General features: G+C 36.0%; 1 protein-coding gene across 3 annotated transcripts; it reads left to right on the top strand.

Annotated features, from left to right (window-relative positions):
• Positions 1-7,177: 7,177 nt before the first annotated feature.
• LOC115969243 (TMV resistance protein N-like) lies at positions 7,178-19,734 on the top strand. 3 transcript variants are annotated; one of them, XM_031088850.1, is made up of 9 exons: positions 7,178-7,800; positions 14,227-14,756; positions 14,808-15,379; positions 15,581-15,853; positions 15,939-16,739; positions 16,871-17,790; positions 18,852-18,896; positions 18,983-19,131; positions 19,403-19,734. In XM_031088850.1, exons 1-6 carry the CDS (start codon positions 7,280-7,282, stop codon positions 17,732-17,734), a joined length of 3,561 nt encoding a protein of 1,186 aa, XP_030944710.1. In that variant the 5' UTR covers positions 7,178-7,279; the 3' UTR covers positions 17,735-17,790; positions 18,852-18,896; positions 18,983-19,131; positions 19,403-19,734. The 3 variants fall into 3 exon arrangements, with proteins under 3 accessions (XP_030944710.1, XP_030944711.1, XP_030944709.1); XM_031088851.1 differs by lacking the exon at positions 18,852-18,896 and having other exon boundaries at positions 19,407-19,734; XM_031088849.1 differs by lacking the exon at positions 18,852-18,896.
• Positions 19,735-20,123: the final 389 nt, after the last annotated feature.

Here is a 20,123-nt window from a genome sequence, read left to right as displayed (position 1 = left end):
TTCTCTATCACTAGAGGGTTCACCCCAATCATTGCCATTAATATTGGCAATCATAGTCTTCACTATTGTTGCTATCAGTATCATTGTTGTTGTCATCCTCACCATCTCCATTGTCACTACTACTACTATCACTACTACTATCATTCTTATTGTTGCTACCTTCATCATCATCACTATGGGCTTCTCCCCCTTCCTCATTTTCATCACTTGTTCTTCCTTCATACGGGCCCTTCAATGCATGTTGGCAAGCCTCCTAGTACTCTTCTTCTTCTATATTGCAAATGACATCTCCCAAAAGCATAGACCTTGCATCGAGGTCCATGTAATCAACCCAATTAGTCAGGACCCAATTTGTGTCTTCCTTCTTCAGCGCTAGAAGCATGTTGTTACAATCAAATAATAGCTCAAACCCAGGCACCATTGTTCTTGACTCAAGATCAAATCTCAATTCAGGGAATCCCCAATAGTAGTGACTATCTCCAGCTTTGACAAACTTTCTATTCAACGTGGGAGTATAGGGCTTTAGGGGTTCTAGGGGACAAGGAAGTCCCTTGGCTTTAGCCTTTGCACAGGCCATTCTTCTCACCTCTATCTCTAGCAAGTCATCATCAATGGGCTTATAACCTAGCCCAAAAGGTAATGTGGCAGTGGGAATTATGGGGACTTTAGCAATTTCCTTCTTCCTAGTCTTCCTAAGTTCATCCCCGAAAAGTAGTTCATTCTCCTCATCATTGCCACCACATTATTGTTGTTGTAGGGAGCAAAGTCCATGGGGGATCCTCTCTACTTCCTCTTCTCTTCTTCCAAAATCAAGCTTCTCAATTTCAAAGCCATCCAAGGTCAATGGCTCATTCTCATAATTGATACCAAAAATGGGCTTTGGTATGGTCAAAGTATCACCATATATGGTAACTATGGCTCCTTCATGCGCAAATCGAACCTTTTGGTATAGGGAAGAAGGTATGGCCTCTATGTCATGGATCCATGGTCGACTAAGGAGCATTTTGAAGCACGATGCTATGTTCAAGACTTGAAATTCCACCTTCTTGATTATTAGCCCTATAGTGAGCTCCAGTTTCACGATTCCTAAGATCTCCCTTCTACTATTGTCATATGCCCTCACGTGCTGATTAGTCAACACAAAATCTTCAATACTTAGGCCCAAGTAACTTGTAGTCTTTAAAGGACACACATTTAAGGCACTTCCTTTGTCAATTAGGGCCATTGGAATCCTTTTGCCTTTGGCGTCTTCAGTAATGTGCAATGGGTCATTGTGGTGCTTCCCCTTCTTTGTCAAATCTTTGTCAAAGTAGGAAATTGTGAGTTCCCTACTTATAAACCCAATCATAGCATTCAAATCTTGAGATGTAATGGTTGTAGGAACTTGGATTTGATTGAGAAGGTCTACTAGATTCTAACAGTGCTTGTATGATGCCATAAGTAAACCCCGCAAAGATATATTGGCTTTTGTCTTCTGCAGCTACTTGAGGATCTCATCCTCTTCAGTGGGTTTTTGTTAGGTAGATTTTTTCAAGGCTTCTATCAGGTTGTCTCTCTCCAAGTGTAGGGGTTTGAAGTGTCTCCCCCTTATGATATGGGCAATTTTTTATGAGTCATTTAGATCGATATCTTGGGGTTTGAAGTGTCTCCCCCCATATGTGGGTGTTGGGTTATTTGATTGGGGTTTAAAATGTCTCCCCCCATATGTAGGTGCTTCGTTACTTGCTTGGTATTTGAAGTGTCTCCCCCTATTTGTGGATGTTGGGTAGTTTGGGGTTTCTATAACATCTTCACTCCATATGTCATACCCTGTAGTGGCTGTCATACCAATAACTCTTCCCATGTCATCATAAAGCACTCAAGTAAGTCACAAATCAACTCAGATAGGTCCTTTTCTCCTTCCTCTTCACTCATCAAGCAATTAATCCTCGCTCCTCTCCCAAAATTGTGGTTGGGCAAGGGATTATTAGTGATGCTAGGCCTTGTAGGCGGTGTAATCACCTTAGTGTCTATTAGATCTTAAATTGCATGACAAATACTAAAACACTTGTCAGTGTCATGGTCAAGGCTTTGATGGTAGGCACATCTCTTACTCACAACAAATCTTGCAAGCACTGGGTTTGGGATTGATCTTGGGTGTAAGGGTTTTAGTAACCCCTTTGCTTTTATTTTTTCAAACACTTGATTAATGGGCAAACATAACTTATGAAATTGCCTCCTAAGCCGTGGAGGTGGCCCTTGTGATATTTGCACAGGGTTAAGAGGGGGAATAAGTTGGTAAGGATCATTTTTGTATATATTAGAGACTTCTGTAGTTTTAGAACTAGATCCTAAATTCTTTTTAAACCTTGGTGGGTCCACATTCTTTATAGTGCCATTATTTATTGCATCCTCAATTTGGGTTCCAACAGTAATCAAAGCTTTAAAATTAGGGAAATATTGAGCAAACAAATACTTGTATTATATAGGTAATAAGTTTTTTATAGCCATGGTTAATTGTTCTTCTTTACTTGGCCTATTCATCATCTGTTCAGCTTTAGACCTCCACTTGGTAATGAAGGTAGAGAAAGATTCTTTTGACTCTTGCTTAGTGGTCTCCAAATCTCTCCTTGTCACATCCACCTCTATGTTATACTTGTATTGTTTGTGAAACTTGCGGCAAATGTCCTCCCAACTCCTTGCTCTAGCATCATCTAGGTTAAGGAACTACCTAAGAGTGGCTCCTGTCAAAGTATTTTGGAACATTTGAGCAAGTAGTTCTTTAGTTGCTCCTAAGGGATACATGGCCCTCATGTACATCTTCAAATGAGACTTTGGGCAGCCAGTCCCATCGAACTTGTCCAAGCTTGGCATCTTGAACTTGGGAGGCAATCTCACATCAGGGAAAAGTGAGAGTTATTTATAGTCCATGAGGTCTTCCATCTTGCGAGCTCTCTTGATCATCTCTTCTATCTTGTTTATCCTCTTGTTGATCTTCTTCTCACCCTCTGTGGTTGGGGAATTATGATTGGTCTTGTTCTCCTCTTTAACTACCCTTCAGGTTCTAAAATTGTTGTACGATAAGGTTTATGTCTTCCCTCAATTGAATTTGACTAACTACCATGGTGTTTAGTAGCTCTTAAGTGTTCATAGGTTCTTCAGTGTTTGGATGTTCTCCCCCTTTTGCCATAGTGATGGAGTCTTCGAACTTCTTGTGGCTTAGGCTATCTTGTAGATCAGACACAGGATTGTGATGTTGCAGTAGTGTAGTGTCTTCTATGCTCACGGGCTTCAGTACCATGATGGGCTTGGAACTGGAACTACTAGCTTGAGTGTCGGTCTTGGGTTCTCTTTGGAGTCTTCCCTCTGATCTTGACCAAATTCTCCCTTAAGAAAAGGCTTGATTGGGTCAATCAAAACTAGGTTCCCATCTACATCAATTAACCAACCAAACAAACACACACAACATGCAATGCAATTTTAACATGGACCGGCCTAAGGGTAGGTTCTAAGTCATTACATTGTGGGTGGGTTTGTTGTTTCATTGTTTCCTATAGCTAGGAGGTTACACCTTCCAAATTGTAATGTAATGAACATTACGTTGGTCCAAACGGCATGGTCTATCCTTTATAGTCAACAAGAAATGATCCAGTGACTTTGGGCTATGAGTTGGTGAGTTCACCATTGGGTACCTGAATCTAATGAAGACCGATGATCCCTGGTTACTACCACCATATGTTGAGATGGGTGTATGCATATTTGTTGTTTTGATGGCACACACTATGACAGTTAGGGAAAGCTTTTAACAATCAACATGGCAACAAAAACAAATAATATCATACAAACATCTCAAAACATAGACAATCAAACAAACAACAACAACATACAAAAAACAAGGGTATATAGTTGGTCACTTAAAGTCTAATACGAAGCTTAGTCCTCGACATCCCTAGTGGAGTCACCACTGTGAGAGACTGGGAACTTTCAGGGTGCTCTCAAAAAGAGATTTGGGTGCTTTAAAGCCCTTCTCTTTTGGGTAGTGGTGTGGAGTTGCCACTTATTTTTTTTTTATATACAAAAAAATAAGAAATAAATAAATACAATTACATATTCAAAATACATCAAATGTCATTGATTGAATAAAAAAAGTACAAATTGGTAGATTAACCTTACAAGGCTTTGGCCCTAGTTACAATCTATACAAAAAATCTACAATCTTCCAAAATTAAAGACAAAACACTAATCTACTAACCAAAATCCTAAGTTAGGGGGCTAGGTTACGGAATGGGAAAGACAAAGTCTGGTCTTCTAGGCTCTAATGACCATTATATACCCTTTTTGATGATGTTGAATGATATGTTATGATACATATGACAAACACTTGACAAAAATTAATTTAAATAAATTTTCCTTATGAATAATGTCCTCTTTTTGAAGAAAAATCAGATTTGTTTTGAAAAAAAAAGGATTTGATTTGTAAAAATCAGATATGTTTTTGTAAAAGAAAAAAAGAAATATTTTAGAAAGAAAAATCAAAACTGTTTTGAAAAATTAAAAAAAAAAAAATGAGGTTTGATTTGTAAAAATTAGATCTATTTTTGAAAGTAAAAAAGAAAAAAGAAAAAAAGATTTTTAAAAGATGATTCATATTCATGAGACAAACTTATTATGCGTGCATCACATATTAAAAAAGAAAGATTTTAACCTAACTCTTAATTCCTTCTTTGGAAATTTCAAAATCTACAATTTTATAAAAGAAAAATTTTCAGAAAATTTTTTATATTTGTATTTAATGAAAATACAGATATGTTTTGTAACCAGAAAAATTCAAATTTGTATTTAATGAAAATATAGACCAGTTTTATGACTAGAAAAAAAAAATCAGAACTGTATTAAATGAAAATACAGATCAGTTTTGAGACCAGAAAAAATTCAGATCTGTATATAATGAAAATACAAATCAATTTTGAGTTTTTAAAAAAAAAGGTTTTGATGATCATTAGTAGATTTTGAAATCAAAGAAAAATTTAAAACAAACAATCAACTAAAGAACATGTCAATGAAAATTTCAACTAAATATCTAAGCATGACAAACATGAATTAAGAATAGGCACAATATAAAAATTAAAAAAAAAAAAAAAAAAACACATATTAACCACATTCATGCAACGAACAACCACAACATACTAATTAATGGAAAAGAAAAAAAGCATATAGAAAAATATAACTAAATACCTCTTGCATGAGCATGCTCTTCATATAAAAGAATATTTTAAAAATCAAAGAAGTTTTCACTTCTTTGAGGTCTAAAATACTTTACTTACAAGAAAGAAGTTCTTAAAGCAAAAGCCTCTCGAACGTCTTTATCGTAAGGGGAGCAGAGAAGTCAGAAAAGAAGAGCCCTTAATTTTGATCTTTTTCCTCTATTTATATAGGTTGGGATGCTCAAAAAATAGCTGAATGAGATCAAATACGAATTGAAACGCGTCCTTAACTCTAAAAATCTAAAAAAGATAGACTATATCTCAATCAGGAAGCTCCCAGGCCAGGTTGAGCCTTCGGGCCAGTCGGCATTTGAGAAGTGCCGATCGGCACTCCAAGAGTGTAGATAGGCCTTCTTGGGCGCCAGGCCCGCATTTGAAATTTGGTCTAATTTGGACTCCTTTTTTGAGGATTTTTTAGTCGAAAATTGCACCTAGACGCATTTTTTATTCGTATTTTAAAAATTAATCCATTTTTCTTGATATTCAAGTCTTTAAAGTGATAATTATCTTGTAGATAAATATTCTAAAAAGACTTAATTATCCACAACTTCTTTGTTATCCGATTATCTACTTTATTCCCATGCAAGCAGGCTTGCTTTTGACACTAACCAACAACCAATCACAAAATTATTTAATTAATTTTAATTGTTTGACTAATCCGAATTAATTTAAATTAATTATGCATGATCGGTTCCATCCAAACAAAAGGTAGACGGACCATGAAAACTTGATCGTGTGATATCTTTCAATCCGATGGTCCGATTTGGAAATCGGGCATACCGTCGCGACTATTAGAATCTTAATATCATTTTTATGATATGCAATGAATGAATTAATGCATGTAATACAACTCTAAATTTTGGGTATATGAATGGTCACTGCGGTCATCTTCCAAGATTAAATTATTGGTGCAAAATCGAGTGTCTACACAAATATTGATGAAAAACAAAGGTACTTCCAATTTGGTGCCTAGTTATTTCTTGATATTATTGATGATGTCAAAAATCGTTCATTAGATCACTTATCCAATCTGGAGCTTTTGAAGATAAGAACTACATGAAAAAACAGAGTTGATCAAAGAGACCATCAAGTTGTGCTCAGTACGGGAGCCTTCGTTGCTTAAGTTAATATCAACCTATGTATTTTGTATATAGATGATGTTTTGTAGTTTTTTTTTTTTTTTTTTTTTTTCTCATACATTAGCAATTAAGTCAGATTATCCCTTTTATAGGTGATTTGGGTAGCTATTGTACATAATTGGAAGCGATTATTACTCCATGTGCAATGGTTATTGTATTGATGGGAGTTCAAGGTTGACGAGTAATGGTTGTCTTCTAATGCGTTGAATGTGCTTGAATGGTTACTTCTTTTACTTTGATGGCCTACTAATTAGGCAGTTCACTCTAATGATTTTTCTAGACTCGTTAGATAATAATGCTTTTTAGTTGTTAATGTGTAATTGCAAAAATTACACCAAATATAATTGCAAATATAACCAAATATATATAATACCATTATAATTAGACATGTAAGTAGGAGTTACAAGTTAGTTTCATTATAAAATCAACAAAATGGTCTAAAATGTCCTTTCAAATTTTCTATCAATTAAATAATAACATCAACAAATTAACAAAGACTTTATCCTTCCACTTTTTTATACGATTCTACCAAACAAGATAATAAAGAATTTATCTTATTCTTAGTGCTTCGTTCATTTCTATATTTTATTTTCCACCACTCCATTTTTTAATCCTCCCAAGACCCAACCGAGAACTTGGCGAAGTACTAACCAAGAAGTTTCTCACTTTTCCCTCGAATGTGTGGTACCAACAGCTAACGCTTCATTAGTGCAACGAGCATCAGCTTCTCAAATCAACTTTCTTTTCCTACTTTTCCGAGTGCCAAGGCCTGATAGAAAAGGAAACGGAGAGCCGATCGATCTCTAACTATTTATGAGTTTCGAACCTCTATAGTCTAAGTCTATAATAATCAGTAATCACCAACACGACCATCGATCACAGTATATTACTTCTTCCATGACTTTCCAATTCCAAGGACCCTTTTCTTCTTTCTCTTCTTCTAATTCTATCATCACCCATAGATGTACTTACGACGTATTCTTAAGTTTCAGAGGCAAAGATACTCGCTACAACTTCACTGGCGATCTAGACAACGCTCTGCATAAAAAGGGAATCAATACCACCTTCATAGATGTTGATGATGATGACCTTGAAACTAAAAGAGACGAAGAACTTTCAGAGACCCTTGTCAAAGCCATAGAAGGGTCAAGAACTTCAGTGGTTGTACTCTCTAGAAACTATGCATCATCCACACGGTGCTTAGACCAGCTGGTGAAGATCCTTGAGTGTAAGCAAACAAAGGGACAAGTAGTTCTACCAGTGTTTTGGAAAGTAGATCCATCAGATGTAAGGCATCAAAGAAAGAGTTTTGGGAAAGCATTAGCTCAACTTGAAGACAACACTAAGATGCAGAGTTGGAAGACAGCCTTAAAAAATGTTGCCAATTTGTCTGGCTGGCACATAGCCAGAGGAAAAGGGTATGTGTATCTAATTCTTGTGCTTTCATTTTACTTCACTTTCCATGATCTTTTCTCTGTTTACTACAACACATACACACATGACTATAAAAAGAGATCTGGGTATTTACTTCACTTTACCATGATCTTCTATTTGATTCTTCTTAAAATTTTGTTTTTAGACAAGAGAGTAGGAAATTGAAGAGAAATTTTGAGACAAATGTCCTGGATCTGGAGATGAGCTGCATCTTTGACAAAACTGTTGTGAAAATACACCCACTAAAACAAGATTAAAGAAGAGAGAAGAAAATAATAGACACAAGGATTTATGTGATTCAGCAATTGCCTCCAGCCACAGGCGGTGACAAAGAAAGTTTCACTATAAAATAAGGAGATTACAAGAGTAGCACAAGAGCACTCTCACAAGACCCACCCAAGCCCAAATACCATTAGCTCTCTCACACAAAGAATAAAGCACCCATTATATTTGCACTAGTCTTGTAGAACTATACTTTCTCACGTACTACAATTTCAAACAACTGCCGCCCCCCCCCCCCCCCCCCCCCCCCCCACACACATATATTTATATTATATAAGGTCCACTAGTTCAATTCCTAAACCAAGTGGAACTTGGTTTACTAGTCCTTGTTGTTCACGGCAAAACAGGCAACACAATACCAAGTAGGCAAAGTCACCAACTTTGATTTCCATATTACAACAAATCTCCACCTTGGCTCAAGCCTCACGAACTAACACCTCTGTCGCCACCACCATAACCCATAGCGCTATCACAAGCTACAAACACCAAGCAATGCTTGAACTTGACCTTTGGAACCGGCTTTGTCAACATATCAGTTGCATTCTCCAAAGTGTGAACCTTTTCAGGAGACTTTTTTTTTTTTTTTTGTTAACAATTAACTCCCTTATCTTGTGGAACCTCGCAGCAATATGCTTTTGTCCTCACATGATAAACTTGATTCTTTGCCAAATAAATGGCACTCTAATTGTCACAATGCAACTGTATTCCTCCTTGGTTCAAACCAAGCTCTTCGACAAGCCTTTTCAACCATAGTGCTTCCTTTGCAGCTTCACCTGCAGCCATGTATTTAGCTATAGTAGTAGACATGGCTATTACGGAATTGTAATGTGGATCTCCAACAAATAGGTCTGCCTGAAAATGTGAAAATAAAACTTGTAGTAGACTTACTATCATCCATGTTGCCTGCAAAATCTACATCCACATACCCTACCACTAAATTATCACCCTATTGCCCCGCAAACAAGATCTCATGTTCTGAAGTACCTTTCAAGTATCTAAATATCCATTTCACTACATTCTAGTGCTCTTTACCAGGTTTTGCCATGTACATGTTGACAATACTCACTGCATGAGCCAAATCCTGCCTAGTGCAGACCATCGCATACATCAAACACCCAACAACACTTGCATACGGGACCTTTGAAATTTCTTCGAGTTCTTCTCATCCTTCTGGCATTGACTCTCAGATAATCTAAATGATTCGCCAATGGAGTGCTTATAGACTTAGCATCTTGCATGTTAAATCTTTCAAGAACCTGTCTAATATAGTTCTTCTGAGACAACCACAACTTTCTTGCCTCCCTATCCCTATGAATCTCTATACTCATAATTTTCTTAGTAGCACCCAAGTCTTTCATGTCAAACTCTTTGTGCAATAGAGACTTTAGCTTATCATCCTACACATTCTCTTAGTAGCAATTAACATATCATCGACATATAGTAACAAATAAATATAAGATCCATCGTTAAGAACTTTAACATATACGCAACAATCATTCGTATAACCAATCTGAATCATATAGGAATCAAACTTCTTGTTCCATTGTCTAAGTGATTGCTTGAGCCTATAGAGTGACTTCTTCAATCTGCAGACAAGATTTTCTGTACCAAGTTTCCTCAACCCCTCTGATTGTTCCATGAAGATCTCCTCCTCCGAATTCCCATGAAGGAATGTCGTCTTCACATCCATTTGTTCCAATTCTATCTATTGATGTGCTACCAAGGCCAACACCGCCCTGATAGAAGCCTAACCACGGGTGAGAAAATCTCATCATAGTTAATCCCTTGTTTTTATGAGTATCCCCTTGCTACCAACCGTGCCTTGAATTATTCTCCTTCCATATCTAATATTGCTTCCTTCTTCTTAAACACTCACTTGCAACCTATCGGTTTCTTACCCTTTAGAAGTTCTCATAACTCTTGAGTCTTGCTCTTATTCAAGGATTCCATATCCTCCACCATAACTTCCATCCACTTGTCCTTTTCAAAACTATCAATTGATTCCTGAAATGTGGAAGCATCTTCGCTACTGATTAGTAAACAATAAGAAGCAAGATCCTTGAATTTATACCTGACCGGTGGTCTTTTGTTGCATTTAGGCCTGTCTGATTTCGTACTATGAGCCTCCTTTTCTAGCTGAGGCTCCACTTCATCTAGGTCCACTTGCACGACTAATTTACCACTATAACTACTGCCTCACACTACTTGAGATTCATCTTCCTTTCTGAAAGCTTTTATCATGGACTTTTCGTCGAAGACCACATCTCTGCTTATCATCACTTTTTCTACAATCGGATCCCAAAGCTTGTACCATTTTACCCCTTTCTTAAACCCAAGAAAGATGCACTTCTTTGATTTTGAATCAAGCTTTGACCTTTCTTCACTAGGAATATGCACATAGGCAAGACACCCGAAGATCCTCATCAAAGAATAATCAACTTCTTTCCTAATCCAAACCTCTTCAGCAACTTTCCCATCAAGTGAAAACCTAGGTGATCTATTAATGGTGTAACAAGCCATATTCACAGCTCCAGCCTAGAAGACCTTAGGAAGCACAACATTCAATCTTATGCACCTATTTGTTAAGCCTCTTAGCTCTTCCATTTTGTTGAGTTGTTCTTGGTACCGTAAAGTGCCTCTTGATGCCATGCTCTTCACAAAACCTCAAGAACTCCTTATTTGTTTACTCAATGCCATTATTAGCTCTAAGGCACTTGACCTTCCTTCCCGTTTGGTTTTCCACTTCTTGAATTTTTCATAAGGCATCAAAGTTGTTTTTCAAGAATTAAACCCAAACTTTCCTAGATTAGTCATCAATTAAACTTATATAATACCAAGATCCATCTTTAGAGACAACCTTTGATGGTCCCCAAATATTAGAATAAACATAATCCAAAATATCTTCTGTCTTGTGTGTGGAAGTTTTGAATTGCACCTTACACTGCTTTCCCATAATACAGTATTTACAAAAATCTAATTTGCATGTGTTAACTCTAGCCTACAGATTTCATTTCTGCAATTTTCTTATACCATGCTCACCTATATTCCTTGATCGCATATGCCACAAGAGTATATCATCTTATTGAGATTCAGTAACTACAACAGCTCCACCTACAATGGTGCTGCCAAGCAATTTGTAGATATTATCATCTACTTTTGGTCCCTTCATCATAATCATAACACCCTTTAATACGATCATTATCCCATTTTCAGACTTATATCTAAAACCATTAGAGTCTAGGGTTCCCAATGAAATAAGATTATTTTTCAAATCTGGAACATGTCTTACATCTTTTAATGTCCTCACAACATTATCAAACATCTTAACTTTAATTGTTGTTGTTCCAACAACTTTGCAAACAAGATTGTTTTCCATTAGAATAGAACCACAATTAACTAACCTGTAAGTGTTGAGCCAGTCCTTGTGAGGTGTCACATGGAATGAACATGCTGAATCCAAAACCCAAGAATCGATCAACTGGTCTACATTTGAAGAAACATAACACAGATGGGTGCATTTGATGAAAAAAAAAAACACAAATCTCCATTTGAATCTACATCTACCGCCACTACGTTGGTAGATTTTGAGGACCCTTCCTTGTCTTTATCCTTATCTCTTTTCCACTCTGGACAGTCTCGCTGTATATGCCCCTTCTTTTGGCATTTATAGCACTTCACTGTCTTACTCTTAGATTTGGATCTACTGTGTCCCTTGGAAAAATTGTTATCTCTGTCTTTCTTTCTTCCACAATCTTGATTACCTTTTACCATGAGTCCTTCCCCAGAACTCTTACCTAAATTCTGTTTCTGATGGTAGTGATCCATCAAGGCTCCTGAGATCTCTTTAAATTCTAGAGTCTCCTTCCCCCAACATAGGGTTGTAACCAAGTGTTCATAGAAAGCTAGGAGTGAGGTCAAAAGCATCATCGCCTTATCTTTATCATCGAATTTTATATCGATCCTCAACATGTCACTAATAACTTGGTTGAGCATGTTGATGTGCTGAGCCAAATCCGCACCCTCTACCATCTTAAGCTCATAAAGTTTCTACTTAAGATTCAATTTATTTATGAAGGAGTTGGACATATACGGGCTCTCCAACTTCAACCATATAATGGTAGTTGACACCTCATTCATGACATTGTACATAAGCTCATTTGCCAACATAGCCGAATTGTACACACTACCCTCATCTTGAGTTCTTCCTACTTGTTATCGTTCATCTTCTCTAGTTTCTTTGTTTTCCCATACAAAGCGTTCACCAAACTTTGTTGTACCAACAAGTCTTTCACCCTTCTCTGCCATAACCCGAAGTTACCAGTTTCGTCGAACTTAACTAAGTCTACCTCGGCAATAGAAGCATTAACCTCCATTGGATCAATCAACCTAGAACTCTAATACTAATTGCTGTGAAAATACATCCACTAATGCTGCGAAAATAATAGACACAAGGATTTACGTGGTTGACAATTGTCTACATTCACAGGTGGCAATAGAGAAAGTTCCACTATAAAATAAGGAGATTACAATAATAACATAATAGCACTCTCGCAAGACCCAAGCCCCAAATACACCCTTGGCTCTCTCACAAAAAGAATAGAGCACCCTATTATATTTGCATAGTCTTGTAGAACTATACTTTCTCATGTACTACAATTTCAAACAATAGCCGCTAGCCGCATAACAACCCACACCACCACCCCCCTCCGCGGCAAGTTCAATTCCTAAACCAAGTGGAACTTGGTTTACTAGTCCTTGTTGTTCACTGTGTGTTTTTCCAATACCAAGTAAGCAAAGTCACCGACTTTGATTTCCAAAGTCAAGCCATATTACAACAATATCAACCAGCATTCTTTCAACAATGACTTTGATTTTGTTTTGTTTTAGGCTAATTGATTATATATATATATATATATATATATATATATATATATATTATTTCTTGGCCAAAATGCAAATTTCACCATCTAAGCTTTATCTCTATTCATTTCAATCCTCTAAGTTTGCATTCGTTTATTTCAATCATCTAAGTTTCAAACCATCTCAATTCAGTCCTGAAGAACTTGCCATCCATTGCTACTATTAAGCTCCCAAAACAGCGTCCTTTTAACCTTATTTTAATATTTAATTTTTGTTTTATTAATTAAAAACGTTAATTCAAAAAACCCCAAAATTAAAATAACAAAATAAGCAACCACGTTGTCCCTCCCCACATCTAAAGAACACAAAATTGAAACCCCACCCACCCCTAGCCTAATTGGATAATTGAGAGATTGGGAGAGAGATATCGCAAGGGAGAAGGAGAGCGAGAGACCGAGAGGGAGAGACAAATGGAGAGGGTGTTCTTTTGTGGCTCGGCTCCAAGTTTACTCAGCTGCTTGGCTCTGCTCAGCTCAGCTGAGTATTGGTTTTTAGTTGTGGACCGAGAGGAAAGAACGATTTCTATAATGCCGTTGGTTATTTTTTACTAATCTGTGTAATACAATAATTCACCCCGAGTTATTAGTAATTTTTAGGTACTCTCGAAACACGGAGAATATTACTTCATCCTCTCATATTTATAATAAGGTCCATCATGAATTAAGAAAAAGAAATACCATTTCACTATATTTCGGAAATACTTAAAAGAAATTTCCCCCAAGTCATATAGCCTTGCAGAGGAATTGACGCAGTTTATAAATTTCACGTTCAGGACGTTGCAAATAATGCAATTCCCTTTATCCCTACTCCTTACTAGCACTAGCACTAGGTAGGGATGTTATTTAGCATTTAATGCTATTGGCTATCAGCTGTCAATTACTATGGAGGTGGCAGATCCTTTCTCTTTACAACTTTACTCACCCCCGTCAGGCTGCCGTTAATACGTAGGTAGGGGCAACATCGGCCCGTTCAAGACTACTTGTGCCATGTGGATTCTTTACTTCAGTAGGCTTCCTCGGTCCAATCAGGCGGGTCGAATTACTTGGGCCGAGATTTGGTGGATGCATCGTACTTGTCTCACATGCCAAGTAGCAAACTAGATGCATCATGAATTTGATACAAGAAAAATATTGTAACTACATCATTTTCTTTTTCTTTTCAGGTGTAAAATACTCGACTAACTCTATGTTTTATCTTTTTATGGGCAGGAATGAATCTGAATTCATCCAAGAAATCATTCAAACGGTCTCTATCATAGTAAATTGTACATATCTAAATGTTGCCAATCATCCAGTTGGAATAGAGTCTCGTGTACAAGACATCAATTTGCTTTTAAGTATTAGGAGGAATGACATACGCATGGTAGGAATCCTGGGAGTTGGTGGAATTGGTAAGACAACTATTGCCAAAGCAATTTATAATTTGATTGCTCACCAGTTTGAAGGTAGTTGTTTTCTTTCAAATGTTAGAGAATCTTCCAAGAAAGAAGTTGGACTGGTTCAACTACAAGAGACACTTCTTTCTAAGATCTTAAGAGATGCTAGAAGTTCAAAGGTTGGCAGTGTTGACCGAGGAATCAATGTGATTAAGCATAGGCTTTGCTCTAAAAAGGTTCTTTTAATTCTTGATGATGTGGATCATTTGTTTCAATTAGAAGCATTAGCTGGAAAATGTGATTGGTTTGGTTTAGGAAGTAGAATCATAATAACAACAAGAGATAAATCTTTGCTAACTAAACATGAAGTTAATTTCATAATAACAACAAGAGATAAATCTTTGCTAACTAAACATGAAGTTAATTTCATATACGAAGTGAAGGAGATGGATCACAATGAAGCTCTTGAGCTATTTAGTTGGAATGCCTTCAAAAGAAACAAACCTAATGATGAATATGTTGAACTCACAGAATGTGCAGTACATTATGCTAGAGGCCTTCCGCTAGCTTTAATGGTTTTAGGTTCAGATCTATATGGTAAAAGCAAAATTCAATGGAAAAGTGCATTGGATAAATATGAAAGAGTTCCTAACAAAAATATTCAAGAAATACTCAAAATAAGTTATGAAGGATTGGACGAAACTGAACAAGATATTTTCCTTGATATTGCATGTTTCTTCAAGGGGCGCAACATATATGATGTTATGAGTATTTTAGATTCTTGTAGTTTATATCCAGATTCCGGTATTGCAAGACTTTTTGAGAAGTGTCTCATAACTGTTGATCGATGGAACATATTGTCAATGCATGACTTGTTACAGCAAATGGGCATGGAAATTGTCCGTCAAGAATCCCCACAAGTGCCGAGAAAACGTACTAGGCTATGGTGTTATGAGGATGCTCTTGAAGTACTATCTAAAAATAGGGTACAACTTCTTTTCTTCACTTTTTTTTTTTTTATCAATTTTATTTTTATTTTTTTCCACAGGGTAGAAGCAATGAATTTTTTTATTTAATATTCAAGAAAATATACATTTGTTGATTTTTATTTTCAAAATTTCAAATTGTAAATACTTTTGACAAATTCTAATGTGCACTGTGTTTCACTTAATGCTTTGTCCAATTAGGGATCAAATAAAATTCGGGGCATAGTGTTGCGCTCTTCTAAACCAATAACTGTGCAATTGGAAGCTAAAGCTTTCAAACGGATGAAAAATCTCAAGTTTCTTATTGTGGATGATGTACGCACTTGTGGACAACTAACATATCTCCCCAATGGGTTAAGATTGCTTGATTGGCCTTCTTATTCTTTTGCCTTACCATCCACTTTTTGTCCTAAGAAACTTGTCCAACTCAACATGCCACATAGTCACATTACATTGGAGATGCTAATCAAGCAGGTATGCCTATTAGTATTTATGAATTTAGATCTTTAAATTTAATTTAAAAGTTTGTTGAAGACTTTTGAATTTGTTTCTTCTACAGGGGATCCAGTTTGCAAATTTGAAAGTTATCAATCTTAGTGAATGTGATTCTATTATAAAATTACCTGAGTTGTGTGCTCCAAACTTAGAAATATTAAACCTTCATCGTTGTAAAAATTTAGTTGAGGTTGATGAGTCCATTGGATATCTTGATAGCCTTCAAAATTGGGAGCTCACTGATTGCGAAAATCTCCACATTCTTCCAAGCCGCCTTATGTTGAAATCTCTTTACATTTTTCGTCTTGAGGGCTGCTCAAGGCTTGAGAAGTTCCCTGATATTCAACCAGAAATGAATTGTTTATCAGTTTTAGAATTGCAACATAGTGGTATTAGAGATTTACCTTCATCAATAGGTTATCTCACTATGCTCAAATGTTTAAACCTATATGATTGCCAAAACCTTATGGAACTTCCAGATACCATCTATAAGTTGCGGCTACTTGATGAATTATCTGTTTGTACTACCAAATTGATACCGACACACGATCCTTTTGATAGCTTTTCTGAATATGGGTTTATGAGGTTAAAACATCTATATCTCAATGACGGTGGAAATCCAATTGCATTAGATTTTTTATCAAAGCCCAATTACTTCCCTGTATTGAAGTTTCTAGATCTAAATGGAACCAATATAAGTGCCATCCCCGAAAGAATCAGCAAATTTACTAGGTTAGAGGGACTTCGAATAGACAATTGCAAGCAGCTTCAGGAAATTCCAAGTCTTCCACAATCTATATCAAAAGTGTACGCAACAAATTGCCTGTCGTTGAATCCACAAGCATTAAGCAGATTATTGACAATGGTATCTCTCTCTCTCTCTCTCTCTCTCTCTATATATATATATAAGTCATAAAGAAACACATTTGTTATTTTTCCCAAATACATTATTAGATTATTAAATTGTAATTTCTTGAATTTGCTATTTGCTTGCAGTTTGAAGAATCTTACTACGAAGAACATGAGATTCTACAGTCACCAGGCCTATCGTTTCCAAAATATGAACTTATACTACCAGGAACTGAGATTCCAAAGTTGTTCAACCATCAAAGTTTTGGAAATTCCATCTCATTTTGGGTTGGTCAAGATTTTCCAGCAATTCTTTTGTGTATTGTTTTTGGGCTGGAGGAGCACATAGGTAATGGATTCGTTCCCATATTTCATCTAAGATTGATCATCAAATGTCGTGAAAAGACAGTAGATATTTTGGCAAATGTAATTGACGGAGAGAGCGAGTCTGATCATCTGTGGGTTTCTTTTGTACCTTATGGCGAATTCCATGAGACATTTGATGACTTAAATCTATATGATCTGAATGAGGTTGAAATTGTATTTAAAACCGTTTCTACATATGATCCACCAAAAATTACTCCAACCATAAAAAGGTGTGGTGTCCATACAAAATGCATCTGTCCTCAAAACTTTGGTGAATCAAACATGCACCACCAATGCCACTCCGCCAACCCTCTCCAGCCTTTACTACCTCTCTTCCCTAGTTCAACGAAGATAACAGATCATGGGATTGACTCTAATTTGAGAGGCCTTTATGGTGATGACTCGGATGTAAGAGAATGCCAACCTCCTCTGGTCCCTGATGACACTAGGCACCTTTTGTTTCCATCTACAGTGGGGCTTCAATTGGATATGATAAATGGATCTGACTTAGGCTTAGGCCGATTGGTATTTGAATCAACCATGAGTGATGGGTGTGATTTGGGTTCATCTTCAATGGCCCATACCGTAAGCAATGAACCTGATCTGAATTCACATCCGCCATTGAAGAAAATGAGGACATCATGATCAGTTCAAAGAAACAGGACTTCATCTTCAGTTCTTTCACGCACGTTTGATGTAAGGTATGTCACCTTCTTTAGTGCAATGTTTCATTTGCATCTTTGTTGCCATTTTCACGTTCTTCTTGCCGTTACTCTTATTGATTATCTCCTCTCTATTATGGTTAGAATTAAAGTATGATACATCTTAATCTATGGACATAAGGATTATGTTACCTTTGAGGTTGATCCATCTATGGATTGAAAATTTCAAGTTTGAATTGGTAAAATGTTCTTATTAGACTTCTTTGTTATAACACTAGTTGAACCTTTTTGCCTTTCTTTTTTTGCTTGGGCATGCTATTTTATAGCATTGAAATGTAAAAGGGTACACCGAAGCCTTTGACTTCAATACATTAAAAAGTAAAGAATTTCTTTCTCAAAAAAAAAAAGTAAAGAATTTCATTATGCACATTATGGAGCTATCAGATATAGTAGCTCCTAATGAAACACTTTCATCCTCAAATTTTTCTGTTTTTGTGTCTAAAATTGATCTTTCTGTCCTTTAGGATGTATTTTATGCTGATGAACTTCGTATTTATGCAAATCAGTACAACTGTAAGTCCTTGTTTCTATGGTATGTGATGTCCTTATTTTCGAGACACGTCTTCTATACCTCTGAAGATTATAGTTATATATTTTAGATATCTTTTGGATCCCCCAACTTATTCAATTTCTTTGGATGCAATTTAGATGCCATGGATATCCACTTCATCTCTTGCGTGCTTGCGTATCTTTCAAAATAAATTAATATGATTACTTCCAACATCCCAAATACTTGGGTTGAAGCTTTTTTTGATTATAGTAATTTTCTAAGGTTATGTGATAATCGATCTGTACAAAAAAATTGGAAAAAAACAATGTGATTGTTTAATAATATTACCTTAAAAATCACCTTTTTATGTGAGTGTGTCATTAGTCCCACATCAAGCATGTATCAAGTTGATAAGCTTAATTAACAACTATAATGAGTTTCAATTATGACTAGACTAGTGTTAAGACTCTGTCACTTGGGAACATGTTATTAACCAATTGTTAATTGGGATATTAGTTATTTTGATTCAATTGCAAAATAATTTTTGTAGGGAATTGGTGCCCTTTATGTGAGTAATTGCAATATAATTTTGCAGGTTGTTCTCTCTCTCTTTCCTGCTTTAGTGCTTTTGGACCTTGAATGTTGCTTGCTTTTGAATTTTTTTTTTCCCCCAATTTGCAGGCAACAGAGCTGAAACCTTCATAATAACTTTTGCTAAAATTGCCATATTTTGCTGGTGAAGTCATATTATGCATTGTCTCAAAATTATACATTGCGATTGGGCTCCCGATTTGGTACAAATTCCCTGAAGACCACATATCAAAGTTGAGGTAATAGAAACCATATTTGACGCTGTCTCAGTTAAATTACTAATGTCTTTGACTTTGAGATGTCAATTGATTCTGATAAAGACACAAACTTGGAAGTTGGAACTAGAATCTAAAATCTCCTTTTAGAAGTGGAAGTAATAATACAATGGGAACTAAGTACCACTAGAGAAGATTGCCGTTGAAAGGATGAACACAATTAAAATTGTTATGCCACTGTTGAGAACTAGATTTCCAATTTTGATGAGTTTTCTTTGTTGTTTACTCTTATTAGCTAGTTTTTTCAAATGCAAAAGGTGGAAAGGCTGAACACCTTGTGGCTACAGTACACGAGCAACTCAATGGTTGATAGATGAATTGTCTGTTCAGTTGGTTCAGTAGAGCCATACTCAACTCATGTTGCAGTAGGTCCTTAGCATCAGAGAAGACAAGTGATTTAGCAACTTGCATATTGTTGCTTGTCTCTAGGATGTATCATTCTTTACACATCTGTGGCAAAGATAAATCCTTTCGGTTTGAACAAATTTTTATTATTGATGTGACGCTAAGACACATAGTCACTGATCATTTTATGGGTATGCGCTAAGACATCACTGATTTTTAATAGAGTCGATTGTCTGTGCATGAATATACTCAATGAATTTTGTCTCATTATATTGAAACAGGGCGGTTTGATGTATTTGGAGGCTTTAGGTGAAAACTGAACCGAGAACTTTTTTATATTTAAATGACTTTTTAAATTTACTTTTTTAATATTATCTGAACTCTATTATCTTGTTTTAGATGCAAAATTACTAATAAATCTAATAGATTTTTTTTTTTTTTTTTAAAGAAAGCCTATAGACACAAATTTGACAAAACTTTTCACACTTGTTAATGTGGCAGATTAATAGTGATAAGTAAAAATGTAATATTAATGGTGGACCTACATGAAAACTAGTAAAAGTTTTCCAATGTGAAAAATGTTATGAAATTTTTTGTGTATTGTTTTTTTT

This window comes from Quercus lobata, chromosome 11 (assembly GCF_001633185.2).
Source record: "Quercus lobata isolate SW786 chromosome 11, ValleyOak3.0 Primary Assembly, whole genome shotgun sequence".
NCBI classification, from domain to species: Eukaryota; Viridiplantae; Streptophyta; class Magnoliopsida; order Fagales; family Fagaceae; genus Quercus; species Quercus lobata.
The sequence above is the reverse complement of the archived record's forward strand: the minus strand, read 5'-3'. Positions and strand labels throughout refer to the sequence as shown.